The sequence below is a fragment of the Anabrus simplex genome, chromosome 1 (genome assembly GCF_040414725.1).
Source record: "Anabrus simplex isolate iqAnaSimp1 chromosome 1, ASM4041472v1, whole genome shotgun sequence".
In the NCBI taxonomy this organism is placed as follows: Eukaryota; Metazoa; Arthropoda; class Insecta; order Orthoptera; family Tettigoniidae; genus Anabrus; species Anabrus simplex.
In genome coordinates, this window is record NC_090265.1 from 254,683,686 (window position 1) to 254,703,827 (window position 20,142).

The window sequence follows — 20,142 nt, forward strand, 5'->3', positions numbered from 1 at the left end:
CTTAGAAGGGCTGCACCCTGCTAGAAAAACCACACAAAATTATTATTAGGCCTATTATTATACTCTGGAGAGACACAATCAATCAATCAATCAATCAATCAATCAATCAATCAATCAATCAATCAATCAATCAATCAATCAATCAACACATCCACCATCAGTATCATTTCGAGGGAATCTCCATCCATCAAGAGTTTTACCAACACTGGGTATTAATAAGGACAGTCTATCTCAAAAACTCACAGGTGAGTACGTACCTGAACTGGAGTTCGCTCAAATGCAAGAGTGGGTGATCTAGGATCGAATTTGGACAAGCTATACAGAGATCTTTTTCGCAAAAGATCATCAGGAGTGGTAGAGTCTATATCTTCTGATGCTCCAGATTCAGCTGACTTCTTAATAACAAACTGGAATAATAAAAACATACATTTTCATTAGATATGCCTTATAGCATTCAGACTGCAAATCTCTGCAAATGAACTGAGCATCTCCATAATCTTCTATTTACAACTAGTAGGCCTACCACAACCTTATTTGATTCTACATATCTTGCCTAAAAGTAACTAAAAATTGAGCCTACACATTGTCTCCTAAATTTCTTTCAGCTTCTCTTATCTTCTTTAGCCAAGTCCATTATTCTTTTAGGTAACTTAAACATTAAGAACCAAATGTGGGTCAAAGCACACGACATCACGTCTTTCTATCCTGACAGTAGGCATCAACTTTTGGAAATGAGATAAAGTCTCTCGTAGTGCACTGGCACTGCTGGTGGCTCCAAGTAGCCTACGCAGTGGCCTCCACGGTATGCACTAGCCATGTGCCTTGGTGGGTGTGCTATTTACCAACTGATGAGCCCAACTTAGCACACTGCGGCAAAACGCTGGAAACCAGGAATGAGTTAGCTGGAAAACTTATAGTGTCCAATAACGGACCAACTACATTGGTATTATAAATTTACTCATTCGGGACAAATATTTCAGGTTCCCTTTGGGAATCAATATCTATATCATCAGTCCATAGACTGGTTTGATACAGCTCTCCATTCCACCCTATCATGTGCCAACCTCTTCATTTCTACGTAAATATTGCATCCTACATCTCCTCAAACCTGTTTGTCAAATTCAAACCTTGGTCTACCCCTACCATTTTTTCTGCCTACACTTCCTTCAAAAACAAACTGAACAAGTCCTGGGTGTCTTAAGATGTGTCACTATCCTTCTGTCTCTTCTTCTCGTCAAATTTAGCCAAATCTAGCTCCTCTCACCAATCCGATTCAGTATCTCATTTGTGATTTGATATATCCATCGCATCCTCAGCATTCTTTTGTAACACTACAATTCAAAAGCTCCTATTCTTTCCTTCTGAGTTAGTTATCGTCCATGTTTCACTTCCATACAATGCAACGCTCCAGATGAGAGTCTTCAGAAACATCTTTTTAATAGCTATATCAATGTTTGAAGTGAGCAAATTCCTTTTCTTAAGAAGGCTCTTCCTTGCTTGTGCTAGTCTGCTTTTATGTCCTCTTTAATTCTGCCATCGTTAGTTATTTGACTACCCAAGTAACAATATTCATCTACTTCCTTTAAGACCTAATTTCCTAATCTAATATTACCTGCATCACCTGCCTTCATTCGACTGCACTCCATTACTTTTGTTTTGGACTTGTACTCCTTACCCAAGATTTCACCAATACCATTCAGCAACTTCGAGATCTGCAGTCACAGATAAAATAACAATATCATCGGCAAATCTCAAGGTTTTGATTTCGTCTCCTTGGATTGTGATTCCCTTCCCAAATTCCTCTTATTTCCTTTACTGCCTGTTCTATGTAAACATTGAAAATGAGAGGGGAACAAACTGCAGTCTTGCCTCAATCCTGTCTAGATTGATGCTTGTTTTTCAAGGCCCTCTATTCTTATCACTGCAGACTGATTTTTATACAGGCTGTAGATAATTTTCGTTCCCGGTATCTGATCCTAATCACCTTCAGAATCTTAAATAGCTTGGTCCAATCAACATTATCGAATGCCTTTTCTAGATCTACGAACGCCATGTACATGGGCTTGTCCTTAATTCAGTCCTCTAAGATCAGATGCGAAGTCATGATTGCTTCACGTGTTCCTACATTTCTTCTGAAGCCAAAGTGATCTTCTCCCAACACACCTTTGACTTGTCTTTTCATTCTTCTGTAAATAATGTGTGTTAAAATTTTGCAGGCATGACTAATGGTGCAGCAGTTTTTACACTTGTCAGCACCAGCTATCTTGGGAATAGGTATAACAACATTCTGCCAAAAATCGCATGGCACTTCTCCTGTCTCATACATCTTACACACTAGATAGAATAACCTTGCCATGCTAGTTTCTCCTAATGCAGTCAATAATTCAGAGGGAATGTCATCAATACCAGCTGCCTTGTTCCTATTTAGATCTCTCACAGCTCTGTCAAACTCTGACCTCAAAATTGGGTCTCCTGTTTCATCAGCATCTACAGCCTCTTCTTGTTCCAGAACCACATCATCTACATCTTTACCTTGATACAACTGTTGAATATTTTCCTGCCATCTTTCTGCTTTGTCTTCTTTCTGTAGCAGTGGCTTTCCATCAGAACTCTTAATATTCATGCAACTAGATTTCCTTTCTCCAATGGCTTCCTTGATTTTCCTGTATGCAGCATCTACCTTTCCTAGGACCATACAACCTTCAACATCCTTGCACTTCTCCTTCAGCCATTCTTCCTCAGTTACCTTGCACTTTCTACCCACTTCATTCTTTAATCGCCTGTATTCTTTTCTGCCCTCCTCATTTCTAGCATTCTTGTATTTTTGTCGTTCATCAATCAGGTCTAGTATCTTCTGAGTTATCCACTGATTTTTAGTTGATCTTTTCTTCCTTCCTAACATTTCTTCAGCAGCCCTACTGACTTCATTTTTCATGAATATCGACTCTTCCTCTATTGTGTTTCCTTCAGCATTTTCATTTAGTCTTTGTGCAACATGTTCCTTGAAACAATCCCTCACACACTTTTCTTTCAACTTGTCTAGATCCCATTTCCTTGCATTCCTTCCTTTCTTCCACTTCAGATGGCATTTGATGACCAACAAAGTGGGGTCAGAATCCACGTCTGCTCCTGGGAAAGTTTTGCAATCCAACACCTGGTTTCTGAATCTCTGCTTAATCATAATGAAGTCTATCTGATACCTTTCAGTGTCTCCAGTTCTCATCCACGTATACAGTCGCCATTTATGGTGTTTGAACCAAGTATTAGCAAGGACTAAATTATGATTAGTGCAGAATTCAACCAGCCGAATTCTTCTTTCATTCCTTTGTCCCAATCTAAGTTCTCCTACTGTATTACCTTCTCTTCCTTGGCCTACCACTGCATTCCAGTCTCCCATCACGATTAGATTCTAGTCACCTTTTACATATTGTATTAAATCTTCTATCTCTTCATATATTCTTTCGATTCCCTCATCATCTGCTGAACTAGTAGGCATATAGACCTGCACTATTGTGGAGGGCATTGATTTGGTGTCTATCTCAACGACAATAATTCTTTCACTATGCTGGTCGTAGTAGCTTACTCGCTACCTTATTTTCTTATTCATTATTAAACCAACTCCTGTTTGATTTTGTTTTGATAATTCTGTAGTTGCCTGACCAAAAATCCTGTTCTTGCTACCAACGTACCGTACTTCACTCATACCAACTACATCTAACTTTAGTCTATCCATCTCTCTTTTAAGATTCTCTAACCTACCACAACGATTCAAACTTCTAACATTCCACGCTCCAACTCGCAGAATGTCAGTATCCATCTTCCTGATGATCGCCCCCTCTCGTGTAGTCCCCACTTGGAGATCCGAATGCTTTTTTTTTTTTTTTTTTTTTGCTAGTTGCTTTACGTCGCACCGACACAGACAGGTCTTATGGCGACGATGGGACAGGAAAGGGCTAGGAGTGGGAAGGAAGTGGCCGTGGCCTTAATTGAGGTACAGCCCCAGCATTTGCCTGATGTGAAAATGGGAAACCACGGAAAACCATTTTCAGGGCTGCCGACAGTGGGATTCGAACCTACTATCTCCCGAATACTGGATACTGGCCGCACTTAAGCGACTGCAGCTATCGAGCTCGGTAATGAGATCCGAATGGGAGACTATTTTACCTCCAGAATATTTTACCCAGGAGGAAGCCATCATTGTATACACGCTTAAAGTAGGGCGGCCGTGCGCGATGCAAGTTAGTCTGAGGCAGCTGCTGTAGTGCAGAGTACAAACACCGTGCGCTCGGTCTGGGTTTTTAAGAGAGACCGTGTATAAGTTACAGGCCTATCTCCCTCTTGTGCCATCTTTACAAGAGTCATGGGAACTTACCCCACTCAGACTGATGAGGATTGCCGGAAACTGGATATAGAAAAGATGGGTATTTTGAGGGGATTGGAGTGCACCTTTCCTAATTTAGATAAGGAAATTTCGGTTGATGAAGTAAAAGAATTGGCAGAAAGGAAAATCAGGAGCAGTTTCCGGTATCAACAATGAATTTTGGAAGGATGCAGGCAAAAGTAACTTATCCTACGAGGCATAGTAAAAATATTCAATATGACTTTTGATGGCGCGAGATAACAAAAATCGTCACAAGAAGGAATAATCTTTCCTATACATAAGAAAAGTGGAAGGAGATTTATAACCCAAGTAACTATAGATGGATAACGTTGTTAGATATATATGAAGCAAGATCTAAACAGGAATATTGGAAAAACAATTAATGAATTGGGCAGAGGGGTGCTCAATCCTGTCGAGACTCCAATGACGATTCAGAAAGGCAATGAGGAAAAGTGATAATATAATGGTAGTAAAAACAATCATCTCTGCCTTCCTACTTATTCAAATTTCAGGTCTAATTTCATCTATTCTTGCTGCTTTATGACCATGGAGTTTATTTACCAACCTTCCCACTTCCTCAAGTGTAATTTCACCAACATCATTGTCCTCCTGCCTGTGAGCTAAATTGCTTCACATGACCAGGAAGCTTTCCTTTTACGTTGATATGATTTTCAAAATATTCCTTCCATCTACCCAGTGATTCCCAGGGATCTATTATGAGTTCACCTGATTTATCCAAAACACTATTTCCTTTTTCCCTCCCTTTTTAAGATTATTACTGTACAGAAAGGTTTTCCTGCTGCTTGACTTAGCCTTTCAAGGTTATTACCAGAATCTTCCCATGACGACTTCTTGGATTCAACAACTATTTGTTTCACTGTTTCATCTATGTACAATTTTGTCTGTGTAAGTCCTTGTTTGGAGCAATTTCTGGTACACCTTCCATTTATGTTTATAAGCTGCTCTCACTTCATTCCACGAAGATGTTTGTTTTCTCAAATATTTACACACAGTCGTCCCTAGGCATTACCTTACTGCTTCGAATACACCATTTCTATACCCTGTACCTAATTTTATACAGAATAATTTTATCAGATAAAGTGAGTGGGGGAATGTTTTTGATCTTCACCGCATTACCTTGTTTTATCTGCCCAGGAATAATAGCTTTATATTCTGATAGATGCCAAGGTGCTTAGCTAGCACTTTACCTGGGTGCCAATCTCTTTCTTTACTTTACACATAATAACGTTATTCTACTTTTGATTCATCATTAGAAATTCAAGAAAACATCCTAGCACTCCGAGGTACCGTAATAGCCCCACAGAGCCCTGTATGATTTTGTTTAAATGGCCAGAGTGGTAGAGTTTAACAGTACTCAATACAATCACGTAGACCATGAAAGCCTACACCGAGCTCGATAGCTGTAGTCGCTTAAGTGCGGCCAGTATCCAGTACAAGTATCCAGTATTCCGGAGATAGTGGATTCGAACCCCACTGTCGGCAGCCCTGAAGATGGTTTTCCGTGGTTTCCCATTTTCACACCAGGCAAATGCTGGGGCTGTACTTTAAGGCCATGGCCACTTCCTAACTACTCCTAGCCCTTTCCTGTCCCATCATCGCCATAAGACCTATCTGTGTCGGTGCAATGAAAAGCAGCTTGCAAAAAAAAAAAAAAAAGGGCCTACATCAATACAAGTGTTGCAGACATGGTAACAATACGGTTTACTATTTTTATATGCAGTTTTTTTTTTTTGTGGACATGTATTCCTATAAGCTGTTTTCTATTTACTCGTTGTCGAATCCTCTTTTGTAATTTTGTTATGCTGTTAACAAATGCCAGACTTCAAGTATGTTCATTTTTATGTTAAATTTCTTATTAGCCCAGATGAATGGGTATGGAGGTTAGGATTTGGAAGGAATCGATGTGGCCTAATGATAAGGAATGAAAATGGAAAACAACAGAAAACCATTAACAGGCTTCCTAACAGTAGGGCTCAAATCCACCATCTCCCAAATAATGAACTTGAGAGTTAGCTAACTAGCCAAAGCATATGGCTAAACTGGTAAGACAAATATACTAACATATTGCTAACAAAAGGAGGTAGGACTAATAAGTAATAAAAACTATAATTTCAAAAGCCAAGCATGACAGGATTTGCTGAGGTCATAGCAGTATGCTAATATAGCATAGTCAACAGCTAAGCAGCCTGCCAGACCAGCAACCAACACCTGTCAGCGGTATATTGTACCCCCGTGGCCTAACGAGAAAGTCACTCAGTGGTACAATGTATCACTCTGGCAGCCAACAAGTTAATTAAAATGCATTTTTCATAGGCATATGTGCAGATATTATTTAATTCATAGTTCATATAACCTATTGCTTGACAGATGTTGCCAAATTTTGGAGTGATAGTATATCTATAGATCTTCAGCATACAAGTGGTATTTAAGTGTCTTAGCCATGCCAATATGTATTATTATTTATTTAGATAATGAAGAGAAGTGATCAAGTACAGAGCCCTGTGGCACTCCTGAATATTTCATTACTCGCTGAGATAACCAATTTTCGAAAATTACGCGTTGTGTACGATCAGTGAGATAGCAAAGAAAGAATCCCAGAGCTGTCTGTCCAAGGTGACATGATTTCAATTTCCTAATAGTATTTCTACATTTACTGTGACAAAGGCGCTAAAACCAAAAAGTGCAAGTAATATCACAGGCTGATCATCCATTGCACGCTTCACGTCATCTGTAACCTTCAATAGGACAGTCACTCCACTGTATCCCTTTTTGAAACCAGACTGTAAAGGGTCAAACAGTGAGTCTTTAAATAGTCTGTTCAATGCACATGTACTATGCGTTTAAGAGACGAAAGTACACAAATGAGTCGATTACAGGCAAAGAAGTTTTGGGAACAGCTTTTATAATAGCATTTTTCCACACTGTAAGGCAGAGGCCACTTGTGAAGTAGCTGTTGCATGTATAGGTAATGAAAGGAAGAATGGTGTCAATGATGTATTTTATCTATATATGGTTCATTGTATGGATTACTGTAGTCATGTCCTAGTTTGTGAACCATGGGCAACGGCTGAGTGGCCTAGTAAGTGGTCCTGACAGTTGGGATACTAGTTGCTATGAAATGGGAGTGGCCACCTCGGACATATTCTGAGTCATGGCCATCCTTGTGCTCAGGCGACTAGGACTATACAATCCATCGGTGGTCCATAACCTGTTAGAGGAGAGATCCTCACTTGGACTATGTGTAAGTAGGGTAGCATCCTGCTTCATGAATTTACGAGCTCAGATCATTTTAAGCAAGCCTTGGACCTATGCGAGTAACAGAGTCCCACTCCCATTTGACAGGCGAGGGACTCCTTGGAAACAACTTGGCGAACGAAATGGAATTCGATGGGGAGCTATCAATATTAATGGGGCTTATGGAAGAAAGAAAGTAGAACTGGCTGAGTCAGCTAAGAGGATGCATCTCGATGTGCTAGGAGTAAGTGATATTCGGGTAAGGGGAGATAACGAGGAAGAGATAGAAGACTAAAGTGTACTTGACGGGTGTTAGAAAGGGAAGGGCAGAGTATAGGGTAGGGCTGTTTATCAGGAATACCATTGCATGCAACATAGTTTCTGTTAGGCATGTAGATGAGCGAATTATGTGGGTAGATTTGTCAGTTGGAGGAATTAGGACGAGAAATGTCTCAGTGTATTCACCATGTGAGGGTGCAGATGAGGATGAAGTTGACAAGTTTTATGAAGCATTGAGTGACATTGTGGTCAGGGTCGAGAGCACAGATAGAATAGTGCTAATGGGCGATTTCAATGCAAGAGTTGGAAATAGAACTTAAGGATATGAAAGGGTGATTGGTAAATGTGGGGAAGGTATGGAAGCTAATGGGAATGGGAAGCGTTTGCTGGACTTCTGTGCTAGTATGTGTTTAGCAGTTACGAATACATTCTTCAAGCATAAGGCTATTCACTGCTACCATGGGAAGCTAGGGGTACCAGATCCATAACAGACTATATCTTCACCAACTTCGAATTCAGGAAATCTGTTAGGAATGTACGAGTTTTCCGGGGATTTTTCGATGATACAGACCACTATCTGATCTGTAGTGAACTAAGTATCTCTAGGCCTAGGGTAGAGAAAGTGAAATCTGTCTGCAAACGAATAAGGGTAGAAAATCTCCAGGACGAGGAAATTAGACAGAAGTACATAGATATGATTAGTGAGAAGTTTCGAAGAGTAGACAGTAAGCAGGTTCAGGATATAGAAAGAGAATGGGTGGCATACAGAGATGCTGTAGTAGACACAGCAAGGGAATGCCTCGGAACAACTGTGTGTGTGTGTGTGTAATTCTGAACAGAAATCCGCAGTTTTCTCGTTAGTGCTCATCATCATCATCATGAGCTAAATGCTCCAATCTGCCCAGTTAGTTTTCACTGCAGTACCTTTGACTTTACGACAACATGATTAGCCTATTATTGCCATTAATGTAGGGCTTGACATTCAAGTTTGAAAACTTCATGTTTATTCCGTACTGAACCGAGAATCTAATGGAAACAAGAGAGGTCCACCTATTCAATACCATACAATGTTATAAGAAAATTATAACATTTTATTATACTCGGTACCGGTTTCGATGCTGGTGTGCATCATCATCAGCCAAAAATAAGAAAAATATACATAGACAAAGTTTACAATAAACAATGCATAAAGTACATACAAATTTTACAAAACTGGCAAGACCTAATTAAAAACAGGATCCATAAACATTAACCTATGACCTAAACTTAAAAAATAGCACCAGCTGTCTTAAAACTATGAATATACGTCCTCTTGATAAAAGTCCTCTGAATCTAAAAACATTAAACCCTGTGCGGACAAAAACCAAAAACAAAAATCATAGTTTTGGAGTATACAGATTATGCTGCCATGACTGCAGCAGTTCTTATCTTGGACAAACTTTAAAATCAGATAGTGGAACATGTTAATGCCGTTAGGTACAATAAGTTTTCAGCAATGGAGCAGCATATGAAAGATTTTCAAAATTTTACTAGCATTGATCAGAATCTCTCAGTTTTACAGGTTATTAATAAAGGTACTTTACTTGACATCACTGAGAGCTGTTTTATTCACCTGGACCAATACTTTAATGCTGGTTTGAATCTTAATGATATTTCTGAGAAACCAAGAGTATTGTTTGATTTTTTGATAGCGTTTCTCAGACTTAGAAAAGCTTCCAATAGCAAATTAGTTTTTCATAGCATACAAAAAACGTTCTCACGCCACGCCCTCTCGCCGCATTGCCCTGCATAATTCCCCTCCCTCTTCCCTCCTTCCTTCATTGCCATTGGCTCCGGGCCCCTCCTACTCCTTCTCAGTGCCTCCCTTGTTTCGCTTCCCCCTCCCTTCTCCTCCAACGTGGGTGCATTGGTCACGGTGCCTTGCAGCTCTCAGTGTCTTCCCTAACGTCTAATAACACATAATATATACGCTCCCAGAGGAGAGTCTCTTGTTCACGTAAATTTTTACGACAAGATTTTTTTAAAAGCCTTCCTTGATATTCTTTTCTTTTTTATTTGCTTCAGGTCCTAGTTTGAACCGAGAACAGTACCCTGGAAACACAGCGTCCGCCAAAAATTTTTCATTAAAAAGATCTTGTTATCTAATACTTAAAGAAAGCGGCTATGTTAGAGAAGACATATGTTTTATCACGCAAAATAGGAAGTTATGTTCTTTTGACTGGTTGTGTTATTTTAATGACAGCCATTTTTAACCAATAGAAAAATGGTTTCTTAATTTCTTGCACTGGTTACTCTAATATTCAGTGCATGTTTAGCAAGTAAACCTTTTACACATATGTTCTTACATAATTAAAATTATGCTCTTGGACTTTTACGATAGTGGAACATTGGTTTTTGTCCGCACATGGTTTAATGTTTTTAGATTCAGAGGACTTTTATCAAGAGGACGTATATTCATAGTTTTAAGACAGCTGGTGCTATTTTTTAAGTTTAGGTCATAGGTTAATGTTTATGGATCCCGTTTTTAATTAGGTCTTGCCAGTTTTGTAAAATTTGTATGTACTTTATGCATTGTTTATTGTAAACTTTGTCTATGTATATTTTTCTTATTTTTGGCTGATAATGATGCACACCAGCATCGAAACCGGTACCGAGTATAATAAAAATGTTATAATTTTCTTATAACATTGTATGGGCTTGACATGTTTCATTAGATCTGTCTGGCACAACCTAAACAGTTCCCTTGTCAATCCGGTGGTATTCGAAGGTGCTTAATCACTACTGATGTGCATTTAGGGCAGTCGCCCAGGTGGCAGATTCCCTACCTATTGTTTTCCTAGCCTTTCCTTAAATGGTTGCAAAGAAATTGCGAATTAACTCAGCATCTCCCTTGGTAAGTTATTCCAATCCCTAACTACCCTTCCTACAAATGAATATTTGCCCCAGTTTGTCCTCTTGAATTCCAACTTTATCTTCATATTGTGATCTTTCCTACTTTTAAAGACACTATCCAAACTTATTCGTCTACTAATGTCATTCCACACCAGCTCTCCACTGACAGCTCGGAACATACCGCTTAATATAGCTGAGACGGGCAACGCATACCCAGCGGCATTCAAACAGTTCGGCAAACGTTTGATCTCCCTGGCCACTCACTTGCTTAGCAGGGGGTGATTTATGACGGCAGTGGGCTTTAAAACGGAAGTTCGCATTCCCCTTCAGAAATCCTCACAGCTCTGTTGCCAATGCACCTCTTGTTGAATAGACGTCAGTCTCTTTTTTTCAGCTCAGAAAATTCACACTTGCTTTGTTCGCTGTTTGAAAGTTTTGTATTTCTTTGCTTCGTTAATTAATATTAGTGAAGTGTGTTGCTTTTCACTTCGCTTCATGCAGTAATGTGGAGGACGCAGGAATCACACCTGGAAATCATCGCATCAGAAAATCCTGAATTAAATCTGCCAGTGCACGCAAACGATCCTCAACCGAGCACCAGTAACAGTGATATTCGACCGAGTAGTACTGGTTCTGTGTCCGCGAGTGATACTCAACTGGGTAGCAGTGGTTCTGCGCCCGCGAGTGATATTCAGCCGAGCAGCAGTGGTTCCGCGTCCGTGAGTGATATTCAGCCGAGCAGCAGTGGTTCCGTGTCCGCGAGTGATACTCAGCCGGGTAGCAGTGGTTCCGTGCCCACGATTGTTAAGCAGCAGTGGTTCCGCTCCCGCGAGTGATACTCAGCCGGGTAGTAGTTGTTCCGCGGAGAAAAGAAAGGCAACTAAAACTTTCAGTAAGTAAAGTCAACGGCTGGTATGTAACGCATACGAATACATTATGAAGAACAACGTTCGCAAGGGTTATATTTTTGAGACAGCTAAAGTGTTGAAACTTAACAGGAAAACTGTAAGTAAAATAGTAAAGAGGGGACCTACAACTCCGAAAAAGTGTGGTAATAATAGGGTTTAATAAAATTTATGATTTTTGCTGTGACTTGGTGAGACACAAGGTAAGTTATGTACATTCTTTATTAAAGGTAGGTCACCAACCGTACAGGAACTGTTAAAACACTTGAAAAATGTGTGTGGCTTTCCTTATGAAAAAACTACTCTACGACAACTGTTGATAAAACTTGGGTTTTGTTTCCGTATTCTGAGGAAAAACCAGATTGTAATGGAATCTGCTAGAATAGTAGCTTGGCGATATAAATTCATAGACCGTCTCCGGAAGTTGCGTTCCGAGGGGTGCAGAGTTGTCTATCTAGATGAAACTTGGTACGATACTCATGACATTGTGAAGAAAGGATGGGATGATGGAACTTGTAATTGCATTCTGAAAGCACCAACATCGCGAGGCAAGTGTATTATGGTATTGCATGCATGAGGCAGTGAAGGCTGGGTTGAGAATTGCCTTTATTTATCGGCTAAAAAAATTGGAGACTGCAATGCTGATAGCCATGACGAAATGACAGCTTAAGTTTTCGAAAACTGGTTTAGGTCTCATCTTCTAGAGAACCTACCATGAGACCGAAAATGTGTAATCGTGATGGACAACGCAAGCTATCATTCGCGGCAGCTGATGAGGTCTCCTTCCACGAACACTAATATTAAGGACGTTATTAAGTTTATGGAGTACAATAACATTCCCGTGCCAAAACCTGTACCCATCAAGGCAGTTATGTTGCAGGAAATCAAATCAGCCAATATCAGTAAAAGGTACGCTGTAGAGAAGATCGCAGCCTCATGCGGACACGAAGTTTTGCGACTCCCTCCACATCACTGTATTTTAAACCACATAGAAATGACCTGGTCTCAACTGAAGGTGTATATTAGGAAAAACAATCCACGGGCACTTCCTTCCCACTCCTAGGCCTTTCCTAACCCATTGTCGCCATAACACCTATCTGTGTCGGTGCGACATAAAACACATTGTAAAAAATTGTTGTACTTTTCCTTTCTTTACTGAAAGCGAGGCACTGATATTAGCAGAATAAAATTAATATTTTAATAGGCCTACTTTTGTATTAATTTAAGTTTAGTCTTTGTCGAGTTTATTTGCCAATTTCTTCTTCCTCTTTTTCTTTCTTTCTTTCCTTCTTTCTTTCAACATCTGCAACCACCGCACAGGTTAAGCACGAAACAAATTATTCTGCGACATCGGTTTGTGCTGTGGTTCATGATCAAGATTTTATATTTTAACTTTAGAATAAATTAAATGTTAACGTTTAAATAATCGACGCAAAATATGACAACCTTGCTTTTGACAGTGCTCGCTTGCCTTTTAAACGACACGGGCCCCTTGTGTCCAGAGAAACCGACTGACAACCCTGATTATCACTAGGGCGGGCAGACTGACAACTCTCATTATTACCAGGGTGGGCCAAGATTTGAGATCAGAAGATACCGCATGGGTATGCGTTGAGCGTTAGGACTATACCAATACAGTTGGTCCATTATTGGACATTGTAAATTTTCCAGCTAACTCATTCCTGGTTGGGGGGCCAATGACCTTCGATGTTAGGCCCCTTAAAACAACAATTATCATCATCATCCTTCCTGGTTGCCAGTGTTTCGCCCCAGTGTGCTAAATTGGCTTATCAGTTGGTAAATAGCACACCTACCAAGACGCATGGCTAGTGCATACAGTGGAGGCCACTGCATAGTCTACTTGGAGCCAATGGCAGTGAAAATGCACTATGAGACTGTCTCATTTTCAAAAATTGATGCTTGCCCCTGGCCACCATTTACTCATTCGGGACAAGTATTTCGGGGTCCCTATGAGAATCAAACATCTACATACTGCTTAGTCGAGCAGTTCGTCTCCTTTCTCCCACATCTCCTCAGCCAAAACTTTGCATCATTTTCGTAACGCTACTTTTTTTTTTTTTTTTTTTTAAATCACCCACAACAAATCAAGCTGCTTGTTTTTCCTAGTCCTTGAATGAAGTAATCCTGGTTAGGGTCCCAATACACTGGAACCATACTCTAGTAGGGGTGTTACCACAGACTTATAAGCTCTCTCATTTACATCCTTACTACAACCCCTAAACACCCTCATAACCGTGTGCAGAGATCTGTACCCTTATTTACAATCCCATTTATGTGATTACCCCAATGAAGATTTTTCCTACCGAGCTCGATAGCTGCAGTCGCTTAATTGCGGCCAGTATCCAGTAATCGGGAGATAGTGGGTTCGAACCCCACTGTCGGCAGCCCTGAAGATGGTTTTCCATTTTCACACCAGGCAAATGCTGGGGCTGTACCTTAAGGCCACAGCCACTTCCTTCCCATTCCTAGGACTTTCTTATCCCATTGTCGCCATAAGACCTATTTGTGTCAGTGTGACATAAAACGAAAAAAAAAAAAAAAAGATCTTTCCTTAGGCTATATTAACACATAGGTACTTACGATTCCTATACGGAAATCCTACCTCATCAATACAGTAATTTTAGGAAACAGGATAAACTTCTCAATTCGAGAGAGAACTGTAGCAGCTGTGAGATATATCAGTGACATTAAACATCTTCCGCACCTATCATTAGAAACAGGCTATGGGTGTGTTTTAAGTGAAAGTATTGCCGACAGCCACATATGGCATGAATAAATAATGGGAGTACCTCTCAAAATAAAAAAGAGGGGAAGGAACTTGAAAACCTGAAGAGGCTCCTCAAAGGAGTTTTGAACATGTCAAAATATAAGCTTTCCTGATTGGTTTATGATCTAATGTCATAAAAGAAAGAAAAGTTCCACCTGGTTTATGATCTTGCAAAGGAGACTTTTCTAGTGGAAGAGGTAAGGGTAAAACTTCCGTACATAGCAGGCAAAAGTTAGGTTAGAGATACAACATGACATGACTCAGACGACATCATATCAGGCTTGCCTATGTCTAGATTGTTATGTCTGGGGAGTGACAAGACCATTGGGCTGTGTTGGTTAGGTCCGGCAAGTGAGACAATATTCGGCTGGATTAGGAAAGTCTGGCTAGTGACAAGACCACTGGGTAGAATACTCGCATCCAGCACACAGCATGAACATTTCTAAATTGGCAGTTCTCTTATATTTACCGAATATGGTAGCCCAGTACCTGGACAAAATGCGAACTCTATCGGAGACAATACAAAACTGTGTAAGTTGACACTCCGCAGCCTAAAGTTTATAACATGATAAGGAAGTGAAAATAATGCAAATCTTACTTGGAATTCATTTTATAGGAGAGATGTGTTCATTGTGATGTCTAGGAACCCACCATCCCGCCCCCAGAAGTATATTTACTTTTATAACCTAATAAAGAGCAGCACCTGCCATCGTCCATGGCTGAAGTAGCTACTTGCATTTCTATTGGCCAACATAAAGTGGCAAGTGATCTCGTTCCCACCAATAATGTTAATCATAATCCGTTACCAATCCCAGCACAATAAAATGTATTCAGACCAATGGTCTTGTCCAGGTCCTATCCGAATGTCCGCACGGCAAGAACCAGTCCAGACCAATCGTGTTTTCACACGAAACTAGAAGCCTAGGGCCGCTTTGCATCTTCTAAGATGGGGGCTTACGCCCCCAGACATCATTTGCTTGTCCATATATCACTGGTCTTGTCCAGGTCCTATCCCAACATTCGCACAGCAAGAATAACTCCTCACCAATCATGTAACAATAATCACCACCACCAGCTATCGAAGCACCACTCATTCATTAGTTCCTAGGTACAGAGGTTGGCAGCACCGATCACTGCTCGACAACATTCTTTCCGAGAAGGTCACGAGCATGTAAACAAACGAAAGTCGTTCCGCGCGCAGCTGAATGTAGTGAGTATCGGGCTGTGAGGGGTCAACTATTGATTACAAAACTTGGCTGGCCAATAAGAACACAGAAAATGGTGGCATTCACCTGATTTACACAGTCTCAGTTCTAATTCTTCTATACAAGTAAGAACCTCCTCGGGGCAGTATCATGGAACCCTGGCAAGCATAAAGGAAGCATCTCTCCTTTCTAGCCTACTACTTCGCTGCACATTATTTTTATATTTCTCTTTCTACATCCTAAATATGCCCACAGGGTAGGCCTATGGAAGCACTACCGAGGTAGATTCCAGTTCCTCCTCCCATGCAAAATGAGCTATAAAAAAAAGGGTAATAGAGCTTCATAAAAAGAAAGCTACAAAATGGGACAATTTCTACAAAACAGATACAATGCTAATTTGAGATTGGACATGAACAGGATATGACTTACAATATATGGCCACCAGGTTTGTTGTAGGCTACATGGATTTCACCATGAAGTATGTAAAACGGTATGATTCAATGATTCGGGTACTGACTGCATGTACAGCATATGTGTGCAAGCATGTCAATGATACCATACAATGAACTGTATATGAAGAGAAACTTTGGCAAAACTATGTATGACCATTGGCTGCAAAATCACCCCTCAGTCACCCAGTAAACATGGTCACCATGTGCTCTCCTAGTTATATATAATGTTTTGATCAATGTTTATATGTTACTTAATTGTACAAATTCACATTACTTTTGTACCTCTACTCATTCCTTGTACCCTAATGAATACACCTAATAGCATTTGACAGCACCTACAAGTGAATTGGCAATGGTCGGCTTGTGTACCGTAACCCACTTCTTTACCATCACAATCAATCAATCAATCAATCAATCAATCAATCAATCAATCAATCAATCAATCAATCAATCAATCAATCAATCAATCAATACTGATCTGCATTTAGGGCAGTTGCCCAGGTGGCAGATTCCCTATCTGTTGTTTTCCTAGCCTTTTCCTAAATGATTTCAAAGAAATTGGAAATTTATTGAACGTCTCCCTTGGTAAGTTATTCCAATCCGTAACTCCCCTTCCTATTAATGCATATTTGCCCCAATTTGTCCTCTTGAATTCCAACTTTATCTTCATATTGTGATCTTTCCTACTTTTATAAACGCCACTCAAACTTATTCGTCTACTGATGTCATTCCACGCCATCTCTCCGCTGACAGCTCGGAACATACCACTTATGATACAAATTCTTACAATTTTGTTAATCACCACCTATCACAAGTAGATCTTCAGTACGGACAAGAAATGAAATTTATAACCTGCAACATACCACTTAGTCGAGCAGCTCTTCTTCTTTCTCTCAATTCCTCCCAACCTAAACTTTGCGACATTTTTGTAACGCTACACTTTTGTCGGAAATCGCCCAGAACAAATTGAGCTGCTTTTCTTGGGATTTTTTCCAGTTCTTGAATCAGGTAATTCTGGTGAGGGTCCCATACACTGGAACCATACTCTAGCTGGGGTCTTACCAGAGACTTACATGCCGTCTCCTTCACATCCTTACTACAACCCCTAAACACCCTCATAACCATGTGCAGAGATCTGTACCCTTTATTTACAATCCCATTTATGTGATTACCCCAATGAAGATCTTTCCTTATATTAACACCTAGATACTTACAATGATCCCCAAAAGGAACTTTCACCCCATCAACGCAGTAATTAAAACTGAGAGGACTTTTCCTATTTGTGAAACTCACAACCTGACTTTTAACCCCGTTTATCAACATACCATTGCCTGCTGTCCATCTCACAACATTTTCGAGGTCATTTCAACACCATACTGATTTGTTTCACGCATTCAGTAGCATGCTCAGATTTCACAACCCATTACTATACCTTTCAGAAATTCGTACCCTTTTTAATTCTGGTCCATAGATGAAATTATAACTCATTACTCCAATTAGCAACTGGCTGCCTCAGAACACTGATTTGGTGAACCAGCATTTATGTCATGATCAATAGTAGGTATCCACTGTACTGTATGAAACTTTGTCATAGTTCAAAAATACGTAAGCTCCTTACCACTGAAAGTACTGTATATTACGTTACACATGCAGACTCTTAGTAATATAAATAGCAAATGAAACAGAGTATCGTCAACAAAACTTACCTCAATCGGTGTTCGAGGAATCCCTTCCGAAGGTGATCTAGGATCCAATACTCGAATACGAACGGGAGTTTCTTTTGAAACTGGTAAAGATAAGTCACCAGTTCCCAAACAGTCGTGTATGTCTTTGCTTGGGAAATTCCCCATGTCCTATAGTGATTAGACCAAAACAGCCGTTAACGACTCATTTATAAACAGAGCAGCTCATCAAAAAACTAGCATTTACTGGTAAATAACATCCTCTGTACCATCATTTGTATCCTGAAGTCTTGTGGAAGAGAATCCATTCAAAAATGACAGAGAAGATTAAGTATATTCGTCAACAAGTAACACATACCATCATGCCACTTTAAATACATATACTATACAAGATTCAAAATTCAAATAACATTTCACAATTACGTCAATTATCGATACCCCGTGGCCGACGTCGATACCCAAATTGTACGCAGGACGAGCAGATGCAAGTAGCAACTATCGATAGTTCTACGTTAGGAGAGAGAGAGAGAGAGAGAGAAAAGGAATAAAAAATGACGGAAATCGAACTGCTGGATCGACGCGACATCTTGCGGTGAATCCTTTCGTCTTCTGCTGTGTGGTGGAAAGGATGTGTCTTTGAATAGCTGTGTTCTAGTCGTGTACTTATTTTACTTTCTTTGTACCGATAGAGTATTTAGTAACATTCATTGAAATCGGCATACTGTCCAGAAAAACGTCAATGTAGGCTATATATGTACAGTACGGTACCGGTATTTAATAACATTCATAAAAATAAGAACACTGTACAGAAACACGTACCGGTATACTCGTATGTAAGCTAGATGTACAATTCACTGAAATAAAAAAAATAAATCGCGTGTGGCCTCCAGAGAGGCCTGGTGTAGGTCGTTAGATTTGACGCCTGATAGGTGAACTGCGCGTCTGTGAGAATGGAGCCCTACGTATAATGAATTCTAACGATGGTGCAGAGAAATCGTTAATCAGCACACTACACAGAAACGCGCCAATTTAAGCTAGTTGTACAGTGTTTAATAACATTCATTGAAATAATCACACTGCAAGAAAATACCCCCCTGCGGGTGGGGGTGGTAGAATTAACAAAAACGGTATCTCCTGCCAGTCGTAGGAGGCCAATAAAGGGGGCGTCAGTGGCTCTTAACTTGGGAGCCTTGGTTGGTGACCACGGGCACCTTAGCCGAATCATGGCATTGCTTACCACTCACTTGTGATAGACTACATTGACGACTTTCTGGAAGGTGGGGTAATTTCAATTAATGTGTTGATTTCAGTGAGTGTTATTAAATACAGTACATATAACCTACATTGACATTTTCAGTACAATATACTGATTTCAATTAATATTATTCAATACTGTACATCATATAGTCTACAATGGCATTTCTCTGCACAGGTGGTTGTTGTGATTATTGTTTTAAGAGGAAGTAGAACTAGGCAACTATCCTCTATTAACAATAATAAGAGGGAAAAAAGGAAGGTATCGACCCAAGAAAGGTATGAGCCACGAAGGGCGTGAACATGAAAGAATCCCTAGGCTTCGCGAACATAATACAGTTGGGTTGGAAAAGAACACGACTTGACCAAGGGAGGTCAGATACGATAGAGACCGAGCTCGGTAGCTGCAGTCGCTTAAGTGCGACCAGTATCCAGTATTGGGGAGATAGTGGGTTCAAACCCCACTGTCGGCAGACCTGAAGATGGTTTTCCTCATTTTCACACCAGGCAAATGTACCTTAATAAAGGCAACTGTCACTTCCTTCCCACTCCTAGCCCTTTCCTATCCCATCGTCGTCATAAGACCTATCTGCGTCGGTGTGTCGTAAAGCAACTTGTAAAAGAATAAAAAGGTACCGCAGATGAAAGTCAGGAGCCTCGCACAAGTGGGTGGTAGGATTTGGCTAAGGGGTTCGTGGTCGACAGCCCAGACTCCCAAGTTAAGAGCCACTGGCACCTCCTTTAGTGGTCTTTTATGACAGGCAGGAGATACCGTGGGTGTTACTTCTACCGACCCCACCCACAGGGAGTATTTTCCTACACAGTGTGATTATTTCAATGAATGTTATTAAACACGGTGCATCTAGTTTAAATTGGCGTGTTTCTGAGCAGTGTGCAGTGAATGTCAGACTCCATAATTAAATGGTTAGCGTGCTGGCCTTTGGTCCAAGGGATGCCGGGTTCGATTTCCGGCCGGGTTGGGGACTTAAACCTTCATTGGTTAATTAGAATGGTTTGGGGTCTGGGTCTGTGTGCCGTCTTGAGCATTA

General features: G+C 40.4%; 1 protein-coding gene across 1 annotated transcript in view; it reads right to left on the bottom strand.

The window, feature by feature from the left end:
- LOC136864669 (cell division cycle-associated protein 3) overlaps positions 1–18,283 on the bottom strand; it is a 70,312-nt gene extending 52,029 nt beyond the window's left edge. Inside the window, exons 1-3 of the mRNA XM_067141972.2 lie at positions 18,109–18,283; positions 17,864–18,010; positions 258–407 (exon numbers count right to left, since the gene is read on the bottom strand). Coding sequence (XP_066998073.2) covers positions 258–407; positions 17,864–18,010; positions 18,109–18,147 — 336 coding nt within the window. The 5' untranslated portion in view covers positions 18,148–18,283. The remainder of the gene's footprint in view (positions 1–257; positions 408–17,863; positions 18,011–18,108) is intronic.
- Between the last annotated feature and the right edge of the window lie 1,859 nt (positions 18,284–20,142).